Source organism: Mustela lutreola, chromosome 4 (assembly GCF_030435805.1).
Source record: "Mustela lutreola isolate mMusLut2 chromosome 4, mMusLut2.pri, whole genome shotgun sequence".
Lineage (NCBI taxonomy): Eukaryota > Metazoa > Chordata > Mammalia > Carnivora > Mustelidae > Mustela > Mustela lutreola.
Window position 1 is genome coordinate 88,414,084 of NC_081293.1, and position 22,368 is coordinate 88,436,451.

The 22,368-nt window shown below is 48.6% G+C and overlaps 2 protein-coding genes and 1 long non-coding RNA gene across 12 annotated transcripts in view; 2 read left to right on the forward strand and 1 right to left on the reverse strand.

Moving 5' to 3' along the window:
- TTC13 (tetratricopeptide repeat domain 13) overlaps positions 1–2,359 on the forward strand; it is a 75,861-nt gene extending 73,502 nt beyond the window's left edge. For all 9 annotated transcript variants that reach the window (XM_059170487.1, XM_059170481.1, XM_059170480.1 and 6 more), the window contains one exon: positions 1,565–2,359. In XM_059170487.1, coding sequence (XP_059026470.1) covers positions 1,565–1,679 — 115 coding nt within the window. In that variant the 3' untranslated portion in view covers positions 1,680–2,359. The remainder of the gene's footprint in view (positions 1–1,564) is intronic.
- A 4,137-nt stretch (positions 2,360–6,496) lies between these two features.
- On the reverse strand, positions 6,497–21,514 carry LOC131829097 (uncharacterized). The gene is made up of 3 exons (XR_009352723.1): positions 21,405–21,514; positions 9,145–9,245; positions 6,497–6,535 (listed from the first exon to the last, which is right to left on the reverse strand). It is a non-coding gene; the product is annotated as an uncharacterized LOC131829097 (long non-coding RNA).
- C4H1orf198 (chromosome 4 C1orf198 homolog) overlaps positions 19,491–22,368 on the forward strand; it is a 32,063-nt gene continuing 29,185 nt past the window's right edge. The window contains exon 1 of one of the 2 annotated variants that reach the window (XM_059170492.1): positions 19,491–19,880. In XM_059170492.1, coding sequence (XP_059026475.1) covers positions 19,539–19,880 — 342 coding nt within the window. In that variant the 5' untranslated portion in view covers positions 19,491–19,538. The remainder of the gene's footprint in view (positions 19,881–22,368) is intronic. The other variant, XM_059170493.1, reaches the window with a different exon arrangement.

Here is a 22,368-nt window from a genome sequence, read left to right on the forward strand (position 1 = left end):
CTGTGTGACTCTGGGAGTACGCCCCCTTCCCTGAGTTCGTTCTTTGCAAGGAGTGCAATCCTTTTCCAAGGCTGAGGTGTTCTCCTGTCAATTAGAACCCCTGAAAGAGGGGCACCTGGGTGGCTCAGTAGGTTGAGCCTCTGCCTTCGGCTCAGGTCATGATCCCAGAGTCCTGGGATCCAGCCCCGCATCAGGCTTTCTGCTCAGTGGGAAGCCTGCTTCTCCCTCTCTCTCTCTCTGCCTGCCTCTCTGCCTACTTGTGATCTCTGTCAAATAAATAAATAAAATCTTTAAAAAAAAAAAAAAAGAGAGAAAGAAAGAACCCCTGAAAGGGTGAGTCTACGGATAAAAATAAACAAGTAAAAAGGTTTGTGAACAGAAAGTGACACACGTCCTCTTTGTACAATCAGGCATTTCTCACTCTTGGCTAATTTACCCTTTATCCCAAACTCTTTGGTTCAGTATTCAGGGAGGAATTTGAAAACTGTGAGCTGGACCCATTTCGAACTTACTCTGAGTGGGAGCACATTTTTACTGCACGGTAGATTTTCAGAAGGTGGTACTTCATTGTAGTGTGGACGAGGAGTCCACGTGAGTCCAAAATTTCATTTTGGGATGAAATTAAACCCATAGATGGTTTTCTTTCTTTTTTTTTTTTTTAAGATTTTATTTATTTGACTGGGAGAGAGAGATGCTCAGATGCTTTAATAGTTAATAAAGAACAAGCACACGTCGCTGACCTTCATTCTTGCTCCTCCATGTTTTCTCCATGATAACCCCCTCCAACTTTGCCTTTCCCATCTGTAGGACACAGCAACTGCTCTAAAAATGGCCAGATAAATTTGTGCTCTGTTTAAAACAGAGAAATTAAGGTCTATCATGTACTCTTGTTCAGTGTGTGAGTGCACCACTAGCCTTGTAACGATCTCTTCTGACAGTCGCATCTCGCTCCAGTGTGTTCCTGTTTCGGGATTACTGGCTCACGTGTGTTTTAGAAATATGACCATAGCGTCAAACATCTTGCTTCTGTCACTTCCTTAGTTTTACAGTATGAACCTTCCAACAGTTCTTTAAGAATGAATAAAAGCCTGCCTCCCGCTGTGCAGGTACATTTCACACCGCCCTCTGGCATGCATGATCTTGTTCTGGGCTCAGAGCCCCTCTGTGACTTAAGAACACTGTGCTGGTGCTACTGATACGGGCGGGGGGGGGGGGGGAGGGCTGTAGCCAATACGGAGCGAGGCAGGCCTGGACCCAGTGTCTCTGGTTCAAGTCCAGTGGCTCCCTGGCGGGACATGTGTGAACAATCACACGTACAGCAGTGCTGAATTTTCCTTTGCAAACATTCTGGCTGAACTGGCCAGCAGCCCATTATGGGAGCCTCTGGACAGAAGTCCCCGGCCCTATGGGCATCTGTTCTGTTCACAGCTCCTCCCTGCTTTTGTAGAATTGTCTTACAGCGTACACACGGGGTCACTGGAAAGAGAATATTAAAATAGGAATAATGCCTTTTTTGTGAAATTGTGTTATCTTCATATTCCTTCTTTGTGTTTTTCTTTTCCAGTATTTCACCTTCTTATAAGACTCTCCCATCCGTGTCAGAGACGTTCCCAACATTAAGATCAATGATCGAGGTGCTAAACACAGACTCCTCTCCACGTTGTCTTAAGAAACTCTAGTTACGCTGTGGTATTTATACAAGTAAAGGGCCGGACCTCTTGCTTCTTAAGTTATTTTTTAAAACATGGAATTATAAAGAAACTAGGTCCTTTATTACTTTTGATACCAATTTTTGATAGGAATTGAATACTTGAAATCATTTTCTTTACTTTTGGAACCATAACAAAAATCATGGAAGAGGGTTTTTTTTGGAGGGGGGCGAAAAAGCTCTATGTTGGGGCAGGAAAGTGTGTGCAGAGGCCAGTGGCCTTGTTGGTTTCCACTTACAAAGCCCTAAAACTCCTCTCTCACAGCAAAAAAGTTGACTTCAAAAACCAAAAAGTAATCATTAAAAGGAATGAAACCAACAACAAAACGGAGTGTTTTCATTCCTTGAAAGAGCGGGATATTTTTCAAAGGCCTTTTTATGCACATTGGGATAAGGCATCATGTTTTTCACACTCACGTAATCTTCACGAGTGGGTTCTCCGTTGTGTTTGAATGATGGAAGACTCATGCGCCATCACCACGCGCCGCAGAGCTCACCCCCGGGAATGTTTATTTGAATGACAGTATTTGACAGTATTTGCCAGTGACCCAAACACTGAATTATTGAACCATGTTTGTTTGTTTTTTTTCTCTGTGTTGGAAAAAATAAACGAGGGGTGATTGCTATAAATCACCAGTTTTTGACACTGGATTATGTATGTTTTTATTTTGTGACCTGGTTTCCCTTTCAGGTGTAAGAACCACCAGAACATGACTGATTATTCTTCCCCCAAGACAGGGTAAATGACAGTGAGTAATGGGTTCGTTCAGTCGTTGCCATTTCCAAATCACCTTCATTTTTCTTTGGTTTTTGTTAAAGAGTTAAACTATTCGCTGCTTTCTGCTACTTCGTTTTGCTCTTGAAATCTCACGTAAGAGTATTAGGCCAGTGTCCCGGGGTGTCAGGGCTCATGCCAAGCATAGTCCCCTCTGGACGGGAGCAGTTACCTGCCAGACCACGGCTGTTTGATCGCGACGACCTGCCCTTCGGACTTGTGCCCACCCGACTCCTGACACGGGCTCCAGGACACCCAGAGTGGAGCCGCTGCTCTCGTCTCCTCTGAGGCTGGGGAATAGTGACCCCACGTGTCAGGCACACCGCACCCGATGACACATTGCACACCCCCAGGTCCGTTTTCCTCTGGAGCCCAGCCTGATGCTCACCGCAGACAAACGTCCGTTTTCATTTCGCAGAGGAGAGGGCTGAGACTCTAGGCGGGCACTGACGCTCCAGGCCCCCGGGCTGCTGATTCCCTGGTGCTGGTTCCAGCCGCACAGCCAGGCCACTCTGCCCAGGCCTGCCCTGCCCCACTGTGGCCTGCAGGACCAAAGATTCCAATCACAGGCTCTTCTCAAGACTCAGAGAACGCATGACAGGGTGCCTTCCTGTCTGTCCCTTCTCCCTGTGCTCTCAGCTTTGTGCTGTTTTGACCAAACTGGTGTGGCTGATGACTTTCGAAACCACCAAAGGGCTGTGCCCAGAGACGCTGTACGGGATGGCAAAGCAACATGGCAGCTACCATCCTTTTTTCTCTTTTTTTTCTTTCCTTTTTTTTTTTTTTTTCAAGATTTATGTATTTTAGAGAGAGTGCCTAGTTGCATCAGTGGGGGGAGGGACAGAGGAGGGCATCTCCCAGCAGCTCCCCACTCAGTGCCGAGCCCCGTACCACACTTGCTCTCTCAACAACCCATGAAATCCTGACCTGCACTGAAACCAAGAGCCAGACGCTTAACCGACTGAGCCACCCAGGCGCCCTTTGACTTTTCTAAAATATGACAATAATGTCTAAACCCCAGAATTAGAACATATTTTTCTTGAAACCATCTCCAAATTCCTACATTTCAGTTTTTATTTAGATAGCTCAGTTTCTCCTCATTCAGATAAGGTGATCATCACATCATCAGATATACTAACATGCCAAATTCTATGACTTCAAGATATTTTGGGAGAACATTCCATCTTCTGCCCCAAGTCCCAAAATGCTCGGGCCCAATTGGCGGTGGTCTGAACAAAATATTACAAGTAGTTCTGTTTGGTGACCAAGAAGGTACTAACCACTAGCACTCCCGTTCCCGTCTTTGAGGGCTCTTGTCCCAGGAAGATCTGAAATGTGTTTTTATATCATGATATTTGAAGTTTCTCATCACCTCTTCAGTATTAAATTGAAAAATTGCACATAAAAACCAGTCACATTTCCATCCTACAAGCTGTTCTCTGTTTAAAGCTTTTTTTTTTTTTTTAAGGTTTTTACTTATTATTTGACCAAGAAAGACACAGCGAGAGAAGAAACACAAGCAGGGGGAATGGGAGAAGCAGAAGCAATCTCCCCGCTGAGCAGGGAGCCTGATGGCAGGGCTCAATCCCAGGATCATGACCTGAGCCGAAAGCAGATGCTTAACCGACTGAGCTACCCAGGCGCCCCTGTTTAAAGCTTTAAAAAAAAAAAACATTAATTTATTTCTTAAAAATTAGAATTTAGTTCGCTTTTACCCTTAAAATTTCATATCAAAACTTTCTGGTCATTCTGAGGAAACAAGACCACCATGTTTCTTTTGTCTGTGTTTGGGTTTTGCCTTGTTAGCGACCCTTACCCGTTTGATTTTATGGTGTAGAGTTAAGGCCCTCCTGGTATGTGGGTGACTTCCTCAGCCTCTTTCCCCCTCTGGCTCTGTGATGAAGAATCTAGAAACCCCGCGTTAGGGCTGCCTCTCTGCCCCGGTCAGGTGCGAGCATGAGAGGCTGTGTTCCCAACGCAGGTCGGTTTAGTCGTGTGCCTGGGGGTTGGTTCTCTCACACTACAGCTATTACTAATACAGGGACTTCAGATAACTCATCTACCTCTACTTGTTGGTCTCAGAATCCCTTTATCCATTGGAGAATTTGAAACGTGTTAGAGGGGACCATGGATTAGTCCAGAAATGTCACCCAGAATTCAACTCTTTTCCTCGAGGTCAACACTGTCCTTGCTAAAGGCAGCTCTAACGTCCCTCCTACAAAACTGCACCCCACTCTTCCTTGGCAGCATTGCTACCTCCCCAGATTGCACTCTTGCTGGATCACTTCTGTAGTCTCGGGTTTGTCTTCTTGCGGCTGCACTTAAATCCCTCCTGGCCTTTCACTGCTGCCCTAAAATGAAACCCATAGCCTCTAACCACACACTCCTTCTTTTTTTTTTTTTTTTTTTAATTTATTTCTTTTAGTTATCTCTACACCCAGTGTGGGGCTTGAACCCACAGTCCTAATACCAAGTCACATGCTCCTCCTCAGGCCAGCCACGCGCCCTGTTTGTACCAGGGACTCACTGAGGCTTTTTCTCCCCTGCTTCACAACTTTGCTTTTTCCTCTCTCTCCCTCTTTGGAGTAGACAAGCAAAACTCAAACACTCTCTGGAGAGCCTTTGAAATCCCTCTCTCTGTCCTTAGTGTTGGGAGCTGAAGGCAAATTGTGTGAGTCTGACTGATTGCCTTGTCCTCTGGACCTCCAGGCGCCCTCCAGAAGCACAATAAGAGGAAAGCTGTCCCTGCAGGGGTGCTTCCCTTGCTGGTAGCGCTATTATCTGCTTTGCCTAGGGTTTCTTTCTGCTTGATATCTCTGTCTCCCCACCCCCGTATATCTACATCTATGTCGATGATACACAGGTCGGTAGATATCGCTTCCTCTCCCATCCAACTTGAACATCTCTTCTTGCGTTTATTAGTCATTTGTATTTCAACTGTCTTTGTGATCTTTGGCTGTCAATTCTGATTTATTAAGAAATATGTGAAACATACAAAGTATAAAAAATGACACGTGAACACCTAGGGGCTCACCACCTGGCTTCAGAAACCATCAGATGCAGCTGAAACCCACCGTGCACTCTTCTCTAATCTCAGCAGCAGCCCTTGCCTTACCCAAGAGGTAACCTTGACCCTCAGGTATGAGATCATATGGCCCGTACATCTCTATTTTTACTCCATGTATGTGTTTTTCTACAATTTCTTTTTGCTTATGGCTGTATCTGTAGCAATTTGCATCCTTAGAAAACAGATCCTATAGAAGAACCACGCTTTCCATGACATAGCCTAATCCCTGTAGCTCAATATCTAGTCTCCCTTCTTCATTATACATGAAGACCGGGAAAACCATTGGTGACAATGGCTAACAGATGGCTCTCAGATCATCACATAGTAGACAAGGGACGTGGTGTCTGCCTGACAGAGATGAGGAAGAGCATGTGCCACGAAAACCTTTCTCTGTGCTCCTTTTGCAGCGTTACACCTGTCCTTCCGATACAAGAAAACAGAATAGAAGAAAAAGGAACAAGATGGGACATGGACACTGCTTGCAAAAATGTGTCCGTCTCTAGCTCATTCATTCCGTCAGTCACTCATCCCAGCCATCCAACCCACAAATGTTCATTGACCCACCATGGGTGCCAGGTACTGAGCTAAATGCCGGGAAACAAAAACAACGAAGACACAGTCTCTGCACATTCACAGCCAAGTTAAGAAAATAGACAAGTAGGGAAGCATCTGGGTGGCTCAGTTAGTTAAGCCTCTGCCTTTCGCTCAGGTCATGATCCCAGGGTCCTGGGATCAAGCCCCAAGCGGGGCTCCCTGCTCAGTGGGGAACCTGGTTCTCCCTCTCCCTCTCTCCCCACCCACTTGTTCTCTTTGTCTCTCTCAAATAAATACAATCTTTAATAAAGAAAAAATAGACAAGTAAATAATAATAATAGCTCTGAATTGTGGAACATTCACAATTTGGCAGGCACTGTGTTAAGCACTTGCTGGTATTACCTCATTTAGTCCTTATGTGAGACATGTGGAGCGTGACAGCAAATAGCACCTGTGGGAAAATGGAAGCAGAGAAAACGTCAGATCACACAGCCTCCAGACGATGGAGCTGGGATTTGAACCTTGCCAGACTGACCTAGAGCCTGTGTCTTTAAACCTCAACAGTCATCTCTTGAGTAATTATGACCAAATAGGAGAGGGCAATGACAGAGGGCAATGGGAGAGGTGACACCGACATGTTGGAATGCTTCTTCGAGAGTGGCTCAGTAGTGGGGTTCAATGAAATGCCCTCCAGAACAACAGGGAGCTCTTGTCTTGAGTGTAGACAAATGATTCAGTCCATGCCTTGATAGACACTTCTGGCCTTAATTTAGTTTCATTACTTTGGTGTCGGAGCATTATAAACAAGCCAATTTTAAAGTCTGGGGAAAGGGCCAACTGCTAACTTCAGGGAACTCACTAGAGAGATTCCCTGTTTGTAAAATGGGGTGGTCCTGTCTAGGTGTCCCTTAGCAGATACCCGAGAGCCCGAAGAGACACTGAGGAATCTCTCCTTATAAAGGAGCATGAGGAAAGCAGCCTGAGCTGTAGGGTCCAGCCAGACCCTGATTAATACATGAGGTCCTTTCCCTTAAGATTTTTCACTTTGCCCTGGTGGAAAGGCAGAGTACCCAGCTAGGAAACAAACGGTTGGAAATAACGAGAAGCAAGATGGCAAGTGAAAAGAGCAAATCATGGAAGGTTTGACTGTGAGGACTCGTGAAGAACGGGGTCCTAACATCTACAGTCCATACAGTGGGTGTAGCTACGGAATATTCTGCAGAGACCTTCCTCCATTTTATTGGGTTCTGGTCCTTCTCCAGAGAGACCCCCTTACCAGGGAGCCAGAAATTAACATTTCACGGCTAAAATGAGCATAGATGACAGAAACAAGCCCATAAGTCCTTGCCTCTTGGCAAATGGGCTTGGATTACTACCATTTACAGGAATAGTTCTCTGCTCCAAATTAGTCAGGAAAATTACCCTAGCCTCGGCCTCCCTAAAGGAAAATTCCACTGTACTGAGTCCTGTGCCCACGCATGTCAACTATGATTACAATGTGCACCCCTTGGAATGCAACTTAAGGCTCTGTTGATACCTTGCAAATGGATATGTTTGCATCTTTCCCTCGGCTAGCACGTAATATTAAACAGCCCACATGCTTCCTAGAGAGATCCATCTCCAGTGAAGAGCCTCCGTGCCAAAATCCAAGAAACTCACAGGCAGACATGACTTTTCTGGAGAAAAGCATTGCAGTCTGTGCCCATAAAAATGTTTACTCCTTTAAAGTTTACTCCTTTATCATTACACAGAACCCTCCAAAGGCAACCCTTGCAAGCTAACTTAGGAGAAAGGGGAGAATTTCCTACAAGGACAGCCTGGCCCTTGTGTTTCCTAAAGCCAGGCCTCAGGAAAGGACCCAAAGTGAGGGGCCATCTGGAAAGAAACCAGGATGTTTATATTCTGTCCCTCAAATCACATTGTGAAAGAATAAGACTGTGTTTGTGTGTGTTCATGCGCGTGCTCTGCCCAGAGATTGTCTCCCTGGTCTCTACTTGGGTTCTTAAGTAGAGTGCTCTGATTGGCCCTGCCCCGTTGCCAGGGAGACAGGATCACCGGTACAGAACCACGCCCACCCACTGAGGGAGAGGGAGATTCTGTTTCAAGAACAGTGAATCTTACTAAGGACCTTCCTTCTGGTATTTTTAAAAGTTCCAACATATGGGTTTGGTTGAATAAATTATGTATTCCCTTATTTTGGAATACTAGATGACTATTAAAATCATGTGTTAGAATATTTAACAAAATTAGAAAAATGTTCATAACATTCTTGAGTAAAAGGGGCAAGTTAGAGTCAATTTTTTAATTATATAATAAAAACTTTATTATGTAATGAAAATAGCTTTATGAATATTTGTCGTTTGCACACATATGCATGTAAAAAAGAAAATCGAATGTTTACATAGTTATATATAATGTTTACATAGTTATATTAAACTATGTTTACATAGTTATATATAGTTTTCTCTATTTTTCAAATATTTTGTTGAAATTTATTATCTTTATAATCAAAGTTAATTTTTAAACTAAATTTTTAACTATGATCAAAGTTAATTTTGATTGACAAATTAACTAAAATTACATGAAATGGAAATGAAAAAAGAATCCTCTTATATCCTGAATCAGATATTTTATAATTTATAAAATCATAAAAACAAGTGCAATAAAGTTTACCTAAAGTGGCTCTTTTTAGGCATCATTTAGGGAAATAACTACTTTTAAACTTCTGTAACATCCCCTTCAAATGCTTCCTTTAAAGTCAAGATTTTGAAAAAGCTCCCAGCCTGCCGTCACCTTGTTTTACATATCAGCTTGAAAAGCTGTTCAAGACATAATTAAACATCTCATTCAACTTGGGAATAATAATTCTAGCGATACGTGTTATTGAAAAATGTGGGCAAGTCAGAAAGAGAAACATATTTGAGGGTAAGAGGACAATCACATTGTTCCACATAAACCACTGGTTTTCTTTCTTTACGGTGAAGCGAGAAAAACATCCAGAGAGTTTCTCACTCAATGAGAACTAACAGAGAGGTTGTTAGAGCCTTTCCCATTACTTACCTGGAATTTGAAGCTTCAAAAAGACTAAAGCCACTGATGGGAGCATCCTACAAGAGGTTTTGGTAAAGATTTTACTAGGAGTCTTGGGGGTGGGATCAAATCTGGAAAAGTCACAAGAAGGGTCAACATGGGTTAGAAAAGTATGTTTATCAAATCTCAGGTGAGACTAGTATGTCAGGCCTCATTCTGTTCCCCAAACCTATGAAGGCAGAGCTTCTAGAAGACCAGGGAGGACTTCCGGAAACCCTTCTCACCAGCTAATCAAGGCAATTAAAAGTCCACATGCTGTCATTCACTCCCAGATCTGCTAGTTCTAGAGTGTGCTCCAACATCGGCTTCAGACAGTCTCTTGTTTCCTTCTTAGCCCCCATTCTGATGCCTTCTCTTTCTCTGTCCATGGTCCTGGTGTTGGCAGGGCTTCTGCTCTCCACTTTGGTACCTGTTCCTGCTTCCCTACCCTGCACTGCTGGATCTTTGGCTTGATTCAGAAAGAAGACATAATAATAACAATACAAAATGACAGTAACTTTAAAAAACAGCATAAAAAGTGCTGTGAGAAAACCAAAAGGACCTAATGATTTACACCTGAGGTGCATTACTGGGAGTTGGCTACCCAGAGGAGGTGATGAGTGTTTTGGACCTTGGCAGGTAAGTAGGAGTTTGCTAGGTAGGATGGAAGGAGTCTCCTAGAAGAAGAAAAACTGGGACAAAAGAACCAGAGATGAGAAAGCACATGGCATCCTTGGGATGGCTTATAGATAGGGCTGCATAGAAAGCGTGGAGCAGAAGAAAGTGGAGAATCTTGCAGTTGCTGAAGGAAAATTTTAAAGCATGGGAAGGGCTTGATTAGATTCATTTTAAAAGATGATTTGGCTGCATCACCAAGCATGGCTGAAAAAGGGTGGCCCCCACGACCCCCATCCCTGACTCTCTTTGCAACCTGGGCCCTCCCATGCCCAGTCAGATCCTTAACAGGGACTGTGTTCTTCCGTGGTTTTGTCCTGGCCTTTTCTTGTCCCACATCTGTTCTCATGGTTTTAACCCTCATCTTGACACAATTCTTGGTGTCTTGCGTTTGCAGGTAGATGCTAACCCTGTGTACCCCCATTCCCTCAAACTCAATATGTGTAGCCAAATTCAACTCCTTTTCCCAATACTCAGTTTTTCCCCCCTGACTCTTGATTTCTGCCTTTCCCCCAACCATTCTCCATGCTACTTGAGCTCAGAGTTTGCTGGATGTTACCTCCACCTTTCTTTGGCCCTCATGTTCAACCCATATTCAAGTTTATCAAGATTTATTTGTGATTTCTGGCATCTGTGGCTTCCCAGTCCAACTGCAGCCAGCCTATCTGAGACCCTTCCCACCCCCCAATTCTGTTATAGGACCAACAGCATCCCAGCTAGTGTTCCAGGTCTCCAGTGGCTCTCCTGGATGGTCCTATTCTGGTATAGTTTCTATTCTGTCTTAATTATAGAGGGCCATGTATAAGGTGGATATTAAGCATGGTTCAAATTACCTTTGAAAGTCCCTTAGGAAGATCCTATATTGAGGTCTGACAAACCATCTCTCTAAAAGTTCAACAACAACAATGAAGTGTTTTTTTTGTTTGGTTTTTTTTTTTTTTTTTTTTTTTTTTTTTTTTTTTATGTCTAGTGTGGAGCCCAATGTGAGGCTTGAACTCACAGCCCTGAGATCAAGACCTGAGCTGAAAACAAGAGTCAGATGCTTAATCAACTGAGCCACCCAAGTGTTCCAAATACAACAATAATAAGATATAATTTTTTTTTTCTTCTAGCAGGGTATAGATGGTGCTTTCTTCTGTCCAGCACTACACAAGGTAGTTGGCTTGTACTTAGAACTCATTTTGGAAGGGCAGATGTATTTTTAAATATTCCTTCTGTGAAAAGTGAACAAGAAATAATTGAAACTGTAGCAGAGGAAAAATAATTTTCCCTCTACCCTTATTAGTTCCTGGCAGAGACCCCTGTAATAGAAGACAGACTAAGAATAAAAAAAACGAAACAGGTTTATTGACATGTATACGTCCCATATACATGGAAGATACTCAGGGAAACATGAGTGATACGCTGAGGTGGCTTAGAACTCTGGCTTAAATACCATCTTCCACTAAACAAGGGAAAAAAGTGTGGGGGAAGAGAGTTTTGAGAGAGTACTAGGAGAAGCATGGAAATCTACAGTAAGGTCTGTTATGCAGATCAGAGTCGATACCATTTTCATCGATAAGGACTTCATGCTGTCTCAGGCCATTAGCCTTTGTCCTTCCTCACCAGGTGGTAGAAGGGACACCTTTGTAGACTGATGTCCTGCTTTTAGGCACATAGTTGGAGACCAGGGGACTTTTCTTGCATTCACTTCTTTTCAGTTATCTTCAGCTCAAAATAATCCTTATACCAAAATGGTTTTTTGGAGGTTGGTGTATTCTGCCGCCCCTCAAGGTTTACCAAGAGCACAGCCGATTCATACATCTCTCATACTCACTCTGGACACATGCTTACGGAAAGGATGGCAGGTAACATCTCCCATTCTGGCCCTGTCCTTTAAATTCTTAAAAAAACATTTGCTGAGCATCTATAACTAAATAGGTGTGAATTAAGGAAGAGGAAACATCAGGGGTTGGGGTGTCTGCCTGCACAGATTTCACAGGATTCTTGCTGAAGACAGGCCACAGTTTCAGGAGCCGGATGGAAGTTGGGTCAAGCCAACAATCTTGGTCGCCTGGAGAGAGAAGGGCAGCTTTGGTCCCTCACAAGGCCGGAATGCCCGGCCTTCCTAGAATAACCCTGTGTGCCCCACATCTCTGCCCACATCGGGCTGCCCTGTCCACAGCGGGTGTCTGTCCTCCTGGGCCCAGGCCCCTGAGCCTTGAGAGGTGCCCCTAGCTAAGCCACAGCTTGGTCTGAGGGATTTAGGATGGGCCCCACGGCAGAAGGCTGTGCTCTCATAGGTGGGTGCCACCCGAGGATCTCTCTGGGGGCCACACTCCTTGCCTAAAGCTCTTTTCTCTCTCTCCTTCCTTCCTTCCTTCCTTCCTTCCTTTTTTTTTTTTTTTTTTAGGAAAAGATTTATTTATTTTAGAGAGAGAATGTGTGTGAGCTCATGGTGGGGTGATTGGGCAGAGGGAGAGAGAATCTCAAGCAGACTCCCCGCTGAGGCCAGAGCCCAACCTACGGCTCCATCTCAGGACCCTGAGATCATGACCTGAGCAGAAACCAGGAGTCCGACGCTTAACAGACTGAGCCACCCAGGCGCCCCTTCCCTTGCCTAATGTTCTGAGACTGGAGAGGCCTGGGGCAACAGCAGCTCTCCCAGGGAAAGCCAGGGCCCCTCTTGGAACCCTGAGCCCTCTCCCATCCACCAAGCTCCCCCAGGCACCCCTCCCCTGCTCTGACCTTCCTCCCCTGCAAGGGGCAGCCCTCCTCTTCCTCCCTCCCTCCCTTCCCACCCTCCTCCCAGGATCGCAGTGTCCTGGATGTTCACTCCTCCACCCTTGAGGCCCACTCTATAGCTTATCTGAGACCTTTAAAGCCTATCTGAAGCAGTTCCCATGCTTCCTCTCCGGTCCCCAAGAGTGGGGGGAGTTAGGGCAGGGCTGGGGGTGACAATCTCCTTGTAAACAAACATTCTCTTTTTTTTTAGGATTTTATTTATTAGAGAGAGTGAGAGAGTGAGCGCACAAATGGGGGGAGCAGCAGAGGTTGGGGGGAGCAGGCTCCTCTCTGAGCAGGGAGCCCCATGCCAGATTCGATCCTGGGACCCTGAGATCATGACCCCGGCAGAAGGCAGATGCCTCACAGACTGAGCCACCCAGGCATCTCTGCCAGGCACTCTTTTTCAGGACTTTATATACATGGTTTCTCTCTTTAAACCCAAATACAGACTTTCTGCAGTAGCTGATTCAGAATCATTCTCCTACCTGAACACATCTAGAAACTGAGGCACAGGGGGCGATTGCATCCCGGCATGTGCACAGTGATGGAAGCACTGGTGGTCTGGCTCCAGAGCCCACATCATGGCTCTGCGGAGACATTCCCCACCCCCCAACCCCTCCCGGAGGGACGCGCAGCCTTCTAGCTGGGAAAAGACTGGCGCCAAGGACGGCCAGCTCCAAGTGTACCCAGCAGAACAAAGGGCCACTTGTCTTTCTCCACACATTTCAAGCTCTGAGGAAAAGCAGACAAGTTGATAACCAAGATGCTCTGGTTTATTAGTACCAGGCTCCAAGTGTCCAGATGAGAAAGAGAGTGTTTAGTTCTGTGTCCGAAACTCGGCTCGGTGCGTCATGAGGCGAACGCTGTATGTATGGAGCTCGCAAGACAAGCCCCAGCATTGTCCCCCAGCCCTGGCTCCTTTGTCCCAGAAGGAGGTGGCGCTGGGGTGGGGGGTGGTGCAGGGGGGCAGAGCCAGATGAGCGGAGAGCCTTGCAAGAGCTGAGAAGTTCCTCGACTTTGCCCCCACGTATATGATACACGGAAAGCCTGGCTTTTGCCCTTTGGGACTGGTTTAGGCAAGAGTGCAGACGTTGTCCCTGGCTGATGCCGTCCAGCTCTTGGTTACTAATGTAGGAACATAGTAATGTGTCTGAAATCTATCCTGAGCTCGCTGGTCTCTGTTTTATGGCATTTTCCTAACAGCTTAATCAGAGCTGCCCATATTTCTGCGTCTCTAGGGCAGCACTTCTTCTAGGAACGCAGAGGAGCTCCGCCTTACCCTGTGGACAGGGAGCTGACTTTGGCCATGTGCAGGGGGCCAGGCTGGAGATACCAGATCAGCAGGGAGGAGGGACAAAGAGGTGGCAGAGAGGCTCCCTGGGGACAGCTTGCCCACAGGTGGGCACAGAGCCACCTCATGACCACCATGGCTTCCTTGGAGTCTCATGGATGTCCCTGGAGCCACCTGACCTTGTCCTTATCTGTAGTTAACACCTATGGTATACTTTCTACTGTGCTGGTGGTCACGGATGCCAAAGCCTCCAGTGTAGACGGGACATGGTGACCTCCATCCAGATGGCATTTAAGCCAAAAGGTCAAGAGTCAGTAGAATCTGGATGAGTGGACACAAGGAAGAAGAGTTTTCCAACTGAGTGGACTGATGGGCACAGAGCTAGAAGGAAGGATGGACCTGCTTATCTGAGACTCCGGTGATGCGCTGGGAGGGAGGGAGGCAGAAGCTGGCAGGGATGGGCTCAGAGGGAGTGGCGCGGAGGTGGGAAGGTTCGCTGCGCCAGGATGGACGGGAAGACCTGGCGTTGTATGGTGGCCGGGGCGGAAGTGGACAAGAGAGATGGCGTAGAGCATTGCAAACGTGACACAAGTTGCTTCTTGCGCAGTCTATAGGAAGATGTGGTGAGCAGGACCGCAGCTTGAAACGTGAAGGCCAAGTTGTCGGCAAGATGCTCCCCTCCAGCCACCTCTCATTTAAAAAAGTATTTATCGAGGGCTCCCCTTGGGTACCGGCCAGTGACTTTCACTTACTCAGAAGCAGGGGCCCTCGGAAGAGCTGCGAGGCACCTCCCTTCCAGCCGGACAGTAGAGAGGTGATCGGTTCGCTGATGCCAGCGCGCACCGTTCCTATTTTCAGTGTGCCGTAGCATCTCACCCTCCGGAAACGTGAATGACTCGCGGCCCTTGCCAATTTTCATGTTTCTATATTTTCACAGAATTTAAATCAATATTTTTACAGGAATTAAAATGTAAAATATAATTCCAGAAATGTAACAGACAACTCTTTTCACTTTTCCATATTTGTTTCCTTTTTTTTTTTTTTAGAGCATCTTGGTATTTCGGTGGCATTTCAGGTTCAAGGGGTTTAAGGACATAGATTCAATCCCTGCAGGGAGCATAGAGTGAAAATATTATGGTAACCGGAAGCCTGTCTTTTCTACCACATGAAGTTCTGACCCAGTCCCTGAGCTCTGGCTAATGATGAAAGCGGTCTGGGAACAAACAGACTCGTGTCTCCTGCCAAGCAGAGAGCTCTAATGGATTCCACTAAGCTCCCCGAGACAGCTGGGATAGCCGTCTACGTTTAGAAGCCGAGAACCAGGAGCCCATTTCACAAATGACAGGGCAGCCTGAAGAGAGGGACAGAAGGCAGGAAAATGCATTCCACATCAAGGAGTGCTTAGAAGTCAAGAACAGCTCAGAGGAGAGAGGAATTCCCTTGACTTCTCAGCCCATAAATCATTGCCCATTCTTTCACACCCTCCTCTCCAACAGCCACTTTTATCTGCGCCCCTCCCCATTCTCTCTCCCTTTAGCTACCTTTATGTACTCTTAATAAACCAAAGACTTGACATGAATTTGAAGCCCTTTTGCAGATGGCTGCCTCCTCCCCCATGGGGCAAAGAGCAACGAGAGAGGCACACGATCTCCCATCTTCTTATGAAGGCAACCTACTATCATGGGGGCCCCATCCTCATGACCCAATCACCTCCCAAGTGGGAGCTTGGGCCCTAACTCCAAGTGCCAGACACTGGGAATTAGGAATTCAACACATGAACTTGGGGATGGTGGTACGGGGGTGGGGGACACAACATGTTGGCATTGTTCTTCCCGGGACACTGAAGTCTATCTGAGATCAAGCTGTAAAGGAGGGGAACTGTCTCCTTTGTGCCTACTTACTTCTTTTGAGCGTGGGCAGTCACAAGGACTTCACGGAGAAGGGGGCATTTGAGCCAGGGCTTAATTAAGGATGAGGTTCCTATTTTTGGAGCTGGGGGGGTGGGAATTTCAGATGAAGGGAAAAAAGAATGAACAATTGCTTCGAGACTTACTTAGATTCTTATAGAGGGCTAAAAATCTCGGAGGCTTTTCTCTGGTAAGTTTTCAGGCAGGTAGAAGAGTTTTGGAATTTTCAAGAGGCCTTTTCGCATTTTCACAGAGCTGAGCTAAGCTGGTCATCCTTGCTACGTAAAATATGATGTCAATGGAGAAAGACCCACTTTTGAGCCTCATGTGGGTCATGTGGCTCTGCCCAGAGGAGATGACTGTGTTCCTGGAGACACAGGGAGTGCCCCACACCTGCCCAGACTTGGTGACAGACCATGACTATCTCAGCGAAAGCACTCCCTCCAACTAGAAAAAGAACCCACTCCTCAAAGTGGTCAAAGCACATTTTCTGCCAAGAGGAGATTTTTACATTCATCTCCTTGTCTTTACATTCTTTCTCCCTTGTCTTTGTCACGAAGGCTGCCCTTCAATGGTCAGGGTACCAGACTTCTAAATCAACCAGGCTCACTCTGGCCCATGCCCATTCTCTCTGGGTGAGGGAGTGAACAGCTGAGAACAATCCTCTTCCAGGGCAGCAGCTGGAATAACCAGTAACAGATGAGGGTTGAATCATCACACTCAGGGAGCCTGCCTGCATCCAGGCTGGAAGCGCGTAAGGAAGGCTGGCGTCACCAGCCAGTACCCTGCCCCGTCGCCGCGTCGTCAAAAGGATCCCTTCCCCAAACGGTCATCTGTTTGCCACAGTGTCTGGAATTTCACCACTAGGTTTGGCGACCGACTCGCTACATGTTACAGCTGGTCCATCAACTCTTAGAAGGCTTGCCCTATGGTTTTCCAGGGGCATCTCCGCGGGGAGAGTGGGCACTCAAGTGACTGGGACAACAAATTCATTCAACAGTCATCCTGCTGAGAGCCTAGCTGACATTCACCTGTGTAGGAGGTCCCATGGGATGAGCGACAGAAACGAACCCTACCCTTAACCTCAAGTAAGATCAAAGTCTTGAAATAGCCTCACATTAACAGCAACAGAACTTCTATGTAGGTAAATATGACAAACATAGCTAAATATGTATATAAAGTCCACCCCACCCCCAGATTCAGGCAAGTCTTTGCCAGAAAGCTTTAATTCCCATGAGTTTCTTCTTATAATCTGGAAGAAGTTGTCTTTTAGTTACGCCTGATCACCCAGGTCACGGACTTCACCTACTGGGGCTGCTGTCCCTGATTTATGCCATATCATATTTAGATCATGACTTCTCCAGCAATAAGTTATATTTGATCTGAAGTATACTTAATCAGGTTGTGCTTTTATAAAAGCAACATTTATTTTTGCAACTGCTTGGTAAACCACAAGGGACACCCTTCCTGTGTGAATTTCAAAGCAAGTTAGAAGCAGTTAGTTAAATTTCCAGAAAACATCTTTAAACAGGACCCACACCCCTTATGAAATGAGGATTAGAGGGATAATAATGCAAACTATGTTACATTCATGGATTTATTCATGATTCATTCAATAAAGTCACTGAGCACTCACTTGGAGCTGGGCATTCTTGTTCCCAGCAGTAAACAAGACACTGAGGTTCGGTGGATTCAGGTTAGTGTACTTAGCATATACGCAAGCACTGGTTTAAATAGAGAATAATAATATCAAACTCTCCTCAATCTGGTGGCTTCATAAATAGTCCTCCATACTGTGTAGCCCAGGCCATTATTTGGTGGCTGTTCCCACTGCTTCAATATATTATGCTGGTAACACTGGCAATAGCACTATCTTTTCTTGTAAACTTGACACGTTCATGACATTCCAAAAATATTTTCTTAGGATTTCTGGGCCAGAACATGAAAGGCTATCCCACATTTAAAACAAGTTATTTGCCAGTGGTTTCTAGGACTGTGTTCAGAATTAACAAAGTTTTACTCTAGAGGGAAAGACCCTAAGTAAAATTTGATATGCAACTTTTTTTGTTCTAAGAGTGGAGGTCATCATCTGAGACCTTACAGTCCTGTTCAAAACAGCCTGAGAGGGTGCCTGGATGGCTCAGTCAGTTAGACATCTGCCTTCAGCTTGGATCATGATCCTGGAGTTCTAGGATGGACCCCCTACCCGGGGCCAGGGCAGGAGGTCCGCTTCTCCTTCTGCCCCTCCCCCTCCCTGCTCATGCTCTCTCTCTCTCTCAAATAAAATCTCAAACAAACAAAAACACAAAAAACCCCAACCTGATAGCAATGAGATGAGGACTCTGTGTAATTTTAATTTTTGTGGTCTGGGACAGACTTCAAAAGGACAGACCCGGTCCCAGTATTGTTGGGATGTTTGTTGCTTCTCTGCCCATGAAAACTTTCTGCCCTCTTTCAGCGTTTGCGAACATGGAACTATTGCTGATTTTTGAGATTCCAGAGTGAATCTTGTCCCGTTGTCTGCGTTTTGGCAGCATGCCTACGACCGCGCAGCCGGCCTGGGGAAACCTCCACGCGCGCGGGAAGACCAGGTGCAGGTGCGCCGGCCGCCGGCCCTGAGCTCGTCCTGTAGTCCCTCCAGGGAAAGGCGCCGCGAGTCACCGGGCACTTCGTTTCCCTCCTCCGTCCTTTTAGGAGCAGCGGGAACTAATTTTCCGCGAACGCCCCGACGCTAGTTCTCTCTCCCCAGGCTCCTCAGGGAAAGGGACCGGAAAGGAAGGACGCGGCGAGTGGCTCGGTCCTAAATCCGGCTTCTCCTCCGAGGGAGAAAAGTTTCCTTTGTCAAACAACTGGCCACGTGGCGCTATGGCGGTCACCACCCGCAGCCCCGACAGACCGCCGGGAGCCGACTTGCGGGATTGCCCGCCGCCCCCTGAGGCGCCCAAGGGGAGCCCTGAAAAGTGGGGGAGCGGCTGCCACGCGGGAGGGCGATCCGGACGCGGGGGAGGGGCGCGGAGGGTGGGGTTCTCGGCAGTGGGCGGGCTCGGGGGCGGGATTCCGAGCGTGGGGCCCGGAGGGTGGGGCTCCCGAGAGGGCGGGGGGTGGGTGGGAAGGGTTCCCGGGAGTGGGAGGGTCTGGGGGCGGGGATCCCGCGGTTGGGCGGACTCGGTGGGCGGGATTCTCGGGGGTCGGGGTGCGGAGGGCGGGGTACCCGGGGGTGCGGATCGCGGCGGTCCCCGGGGTGCGGAGGTTGCTGAAGGCGGGGTACCGGGGTCTGGGTGCTCGAAGTTCCCGGGTCGGGCGGGCGCGGTGGGCGGGGCTCCCGGGTTCGGGGTGCGGAGGGCGGAGTTCCCGGGGGTGGGTGGGCCCGGGAGGCAGGGTCCTCGGGAGCGGGAGAGGGCGGGGTCCTCGGGAGTAGGGGAGGGCGGGGTTCTCGGGGCTGCGAGGCGCTGCGCTCCGCGGGGCGGGGAGGTGGCAGAGAGTCCCGGGGGTGCACGGGCTCGAACAGCAGGGTCGTCGGAGGTGTGGGGGAGGGCGGGGTTCCCCGGGGTGCGCGCACGGAGGGTGATTCCCCGGGCGGTGAGGCGCGGGGTTCCCGAGTCGGCGGGCGCGGGGGCGGGGCTCGGGGGCGGAAGGGCTCCGCGCTCGGGGGCGGGGGGCGGGGCTCGAGGGGCGGGGCTCCATGCTGCGGGGGCGGTGCGGCGCAGGGAGGGGTGCGGGAAGGGGGAGCGGCGGCCAGGCCGGGCATGGCGTCGATGGCGGCGGCGATCGCGGCCTCGCGCTCGGCGGTCATGAGCGGGAACCGGCCTCTGGACGACCGGGAGCGGAAGCGCTTCACCTACTTCTCGTCGCTGAGCCCCATGGCCAGGAAGATCATGCAGGACAAGGAGAAGATCCGCGAGAAGTACGGGCCAGAGTGGGCGCGGCTGCCGCCCGCGCAGCAGGACGAGATCATCGACCGGTGCCTGGTGGGGCCGGGCGCCCCCGCGCCCCGCGACCCGGGGGACTCGGGGGACTCCGAGGACCTAGCGCGCTTCCCCGGCCTGCGCGGGCCCACGGGCCAGAAGGTGGTGCGCTTCGGGGACGAGGTAGGTGCGGCCGCGGCCGGCAACTCTCTCACCTCCTCGCGCCCCGACGCGGCCCGGGTGGCCCCTGCCCGCGTCAGGTCGCCCCCGCCGGTCGCGGGGGTAGGGGCTGGGAAGCAGGAGGGGCAGGGATGGCAGTGGGCGGGAGGGGCGTCAAGGCGCCGCCGCCGCGGGGCGCCCCAGAGGGAGTTTGAGAATCGACGCGAGGAGGTGGTCTTTAAAGACCCCCTCCTAGACCCGCGCGGCTGGGCCGCACCGGAGCCGGAGAGTTCCCGCAGCCGAAGGCGGCTGCTCCTAAACGAGGCAGACCCGGGTGGGAACAGCAGGGGATGGTAAGCCAGCGAGCCGAGCTCTAATCCACTCTGCTCTTCGGCTGTGCGGCCGGGGGTGCCTTAACCTCCTGGAGCCTCAGTTTCTCTCCCCGCCCCTGCCCCGTCCCGGGTTAAACCGGAGATAATACTTTTCAGCCCGTGCCTGCCCGGGAAGACACTTAGAAAATGATATACATTAATATTTGTGATGAGTTGTACGGGACAAGTGAGACTGTCAAGCAGGATAAAAAGAAGGAAGGGGTGCCTGCCTTCCAAGGTTAGGATGTTTCCCTGAGATGTTTTACCGGTGAGCACCATGTGAAGCTTTGGTTTGGGGGGCGAGCATAGGGCCCGGTTTTTCCATCGAAAAACTAAGGGATGAGTTTAAATGGGCTCCAGCAAGCCTTTGCTACATATAAGGGCATGTCTGGGTCTTTGATCTAGACTCCCATCCCCACACTCCCGAGAGGGGAGAAACGCTGGAACTATAGGAGAAGAAACTCAGGGATGTCTTCTTCTAAGTCACAAAGGCCTGAGTGTTCAGGCTGCTTAGAAACCTGGTCTTTCTCTCTTTTTTCTTTCACTGAGACCCATTCGGCGCCATTCGCATTTGCACTGTTTTGTGCCGTTAGAATCTGGCCTTTCACACTCAACTTTGACCATGAAGGGCAAAGTCAAAAGGAGCAAGAAGTCTAAAAAGGAAATGTGCAAATTAAGCCCACATTCTGTTTTAACCCTGGGAGCCTTCAGGAGGGAAGCTGGGGTTGATGAGTTTTTCCCAGGGTGTTGTGGATTGTGGAAGGGATTCTAGTTAACACTGCATTTTAAAGCTGATTTTCAGGCTTGGGTGTGCTGAGACATTTATTAATATAAAATGTTTGTGGTCGTAAACCCACTTTAATGTGAGGAGTGTGTGAAGGACAGAAGTATGTTGCCCAAATTGCCTTATTCTAAGAGAATTCAAAGAAAAGTCTGCATTGGACTTTTACACACAGAAGGCTCTGCCAGGAAAAACAAGGATGTGGTGTACTGGGGGGGATGAAGATACAGGTTCAAAATGTATTTAAGAACCAATATTTTCAGTGTAGAAATCTGCATCTGTATGAAGCCATTTGCAGTGTGTGCTCAGATTTGGGTGATGCAAAAGCTAGCAGCCCCTCTTTGGAAAAGTCCTGAGTAAGTAAAGAGGAGAGGAAGTAAACCTGTAAGTACTTACAGATGTTGGAGAGTGACGGTCATTTTTCCTTAGCTTGGTGTCCCGGTAAGAATATCCACATGCCTGCCCATCACCAGAAAGCTCTTGCCATATAAGGGCTCAGTATCACTGATAAGGAAAGATGTGGCCAAGTTAATTTTGTACTCAGATTCCTGAACTGGGTGCCAGACTGACCCGTTTCTGGATCTGGAAGCCCGATGTGATTTAAAAGCAAACGGAAATCTTTCCTGTAGTTACCTTCGTGCCATTCCGGGAGCAGACCAGCCGTGTTTTTCAGAATTGAACTCAGTTTTAAGAAAATGGGCTGAGAGGATGCCTTGTGATGCCTCTGGCCAACTTGGCACAGACGGCAGAGGGACAGAGGACACTGAATTCGAGGAGAGGTAGTTAGGAACGTGGCGCGAGGTCTGTTTTTGCCTGCAGTGGCTGTGTGGTTTAATGGCATGGGGTGTTTAAAATGCATTTCCCCAAACCTGGCAAGAGGTTGGCACCAGAGTAGTTGGTGGTCTTGTGCCCAGGGCTGTTCATGGAGGAGGACTGGCTCCCGGGCACAAGGGGCGATGGGTAAGGGGGGTGGGGTAGGGGTGACCCCCGGTGAGACTGCCGGACAGAGTGGCCCAGATAGGTGGCCCAGGTTTGTCCAGAAGGGCCCCAAACCAGATCGAGTAAGGCCCTTTGTGCCTTCCTACTTGAGCTGTCTTCTGGTGTCCCAGGAGCCTCCACAGCCAGTTAGGGCATGGAGAATGCTCCTGGGAGGTCCCCTCTGGCTTGCCCACCCCCAGCAGCCACAGACAGACTTCTGATGCCTGGGTGCTCCTGGTGAATCAGCTGTCTCTGGAGCCACTGTATGATTCTTCCGCCTTTCCTCAGGCCGAAGTAGGCGGACCCTGGGCTCTGCGGAGAGTCTTGGGTTTGAGTTTTGGCTCCCTCATCTACCGGCTTTTTGACTGTGACTGAATCACAA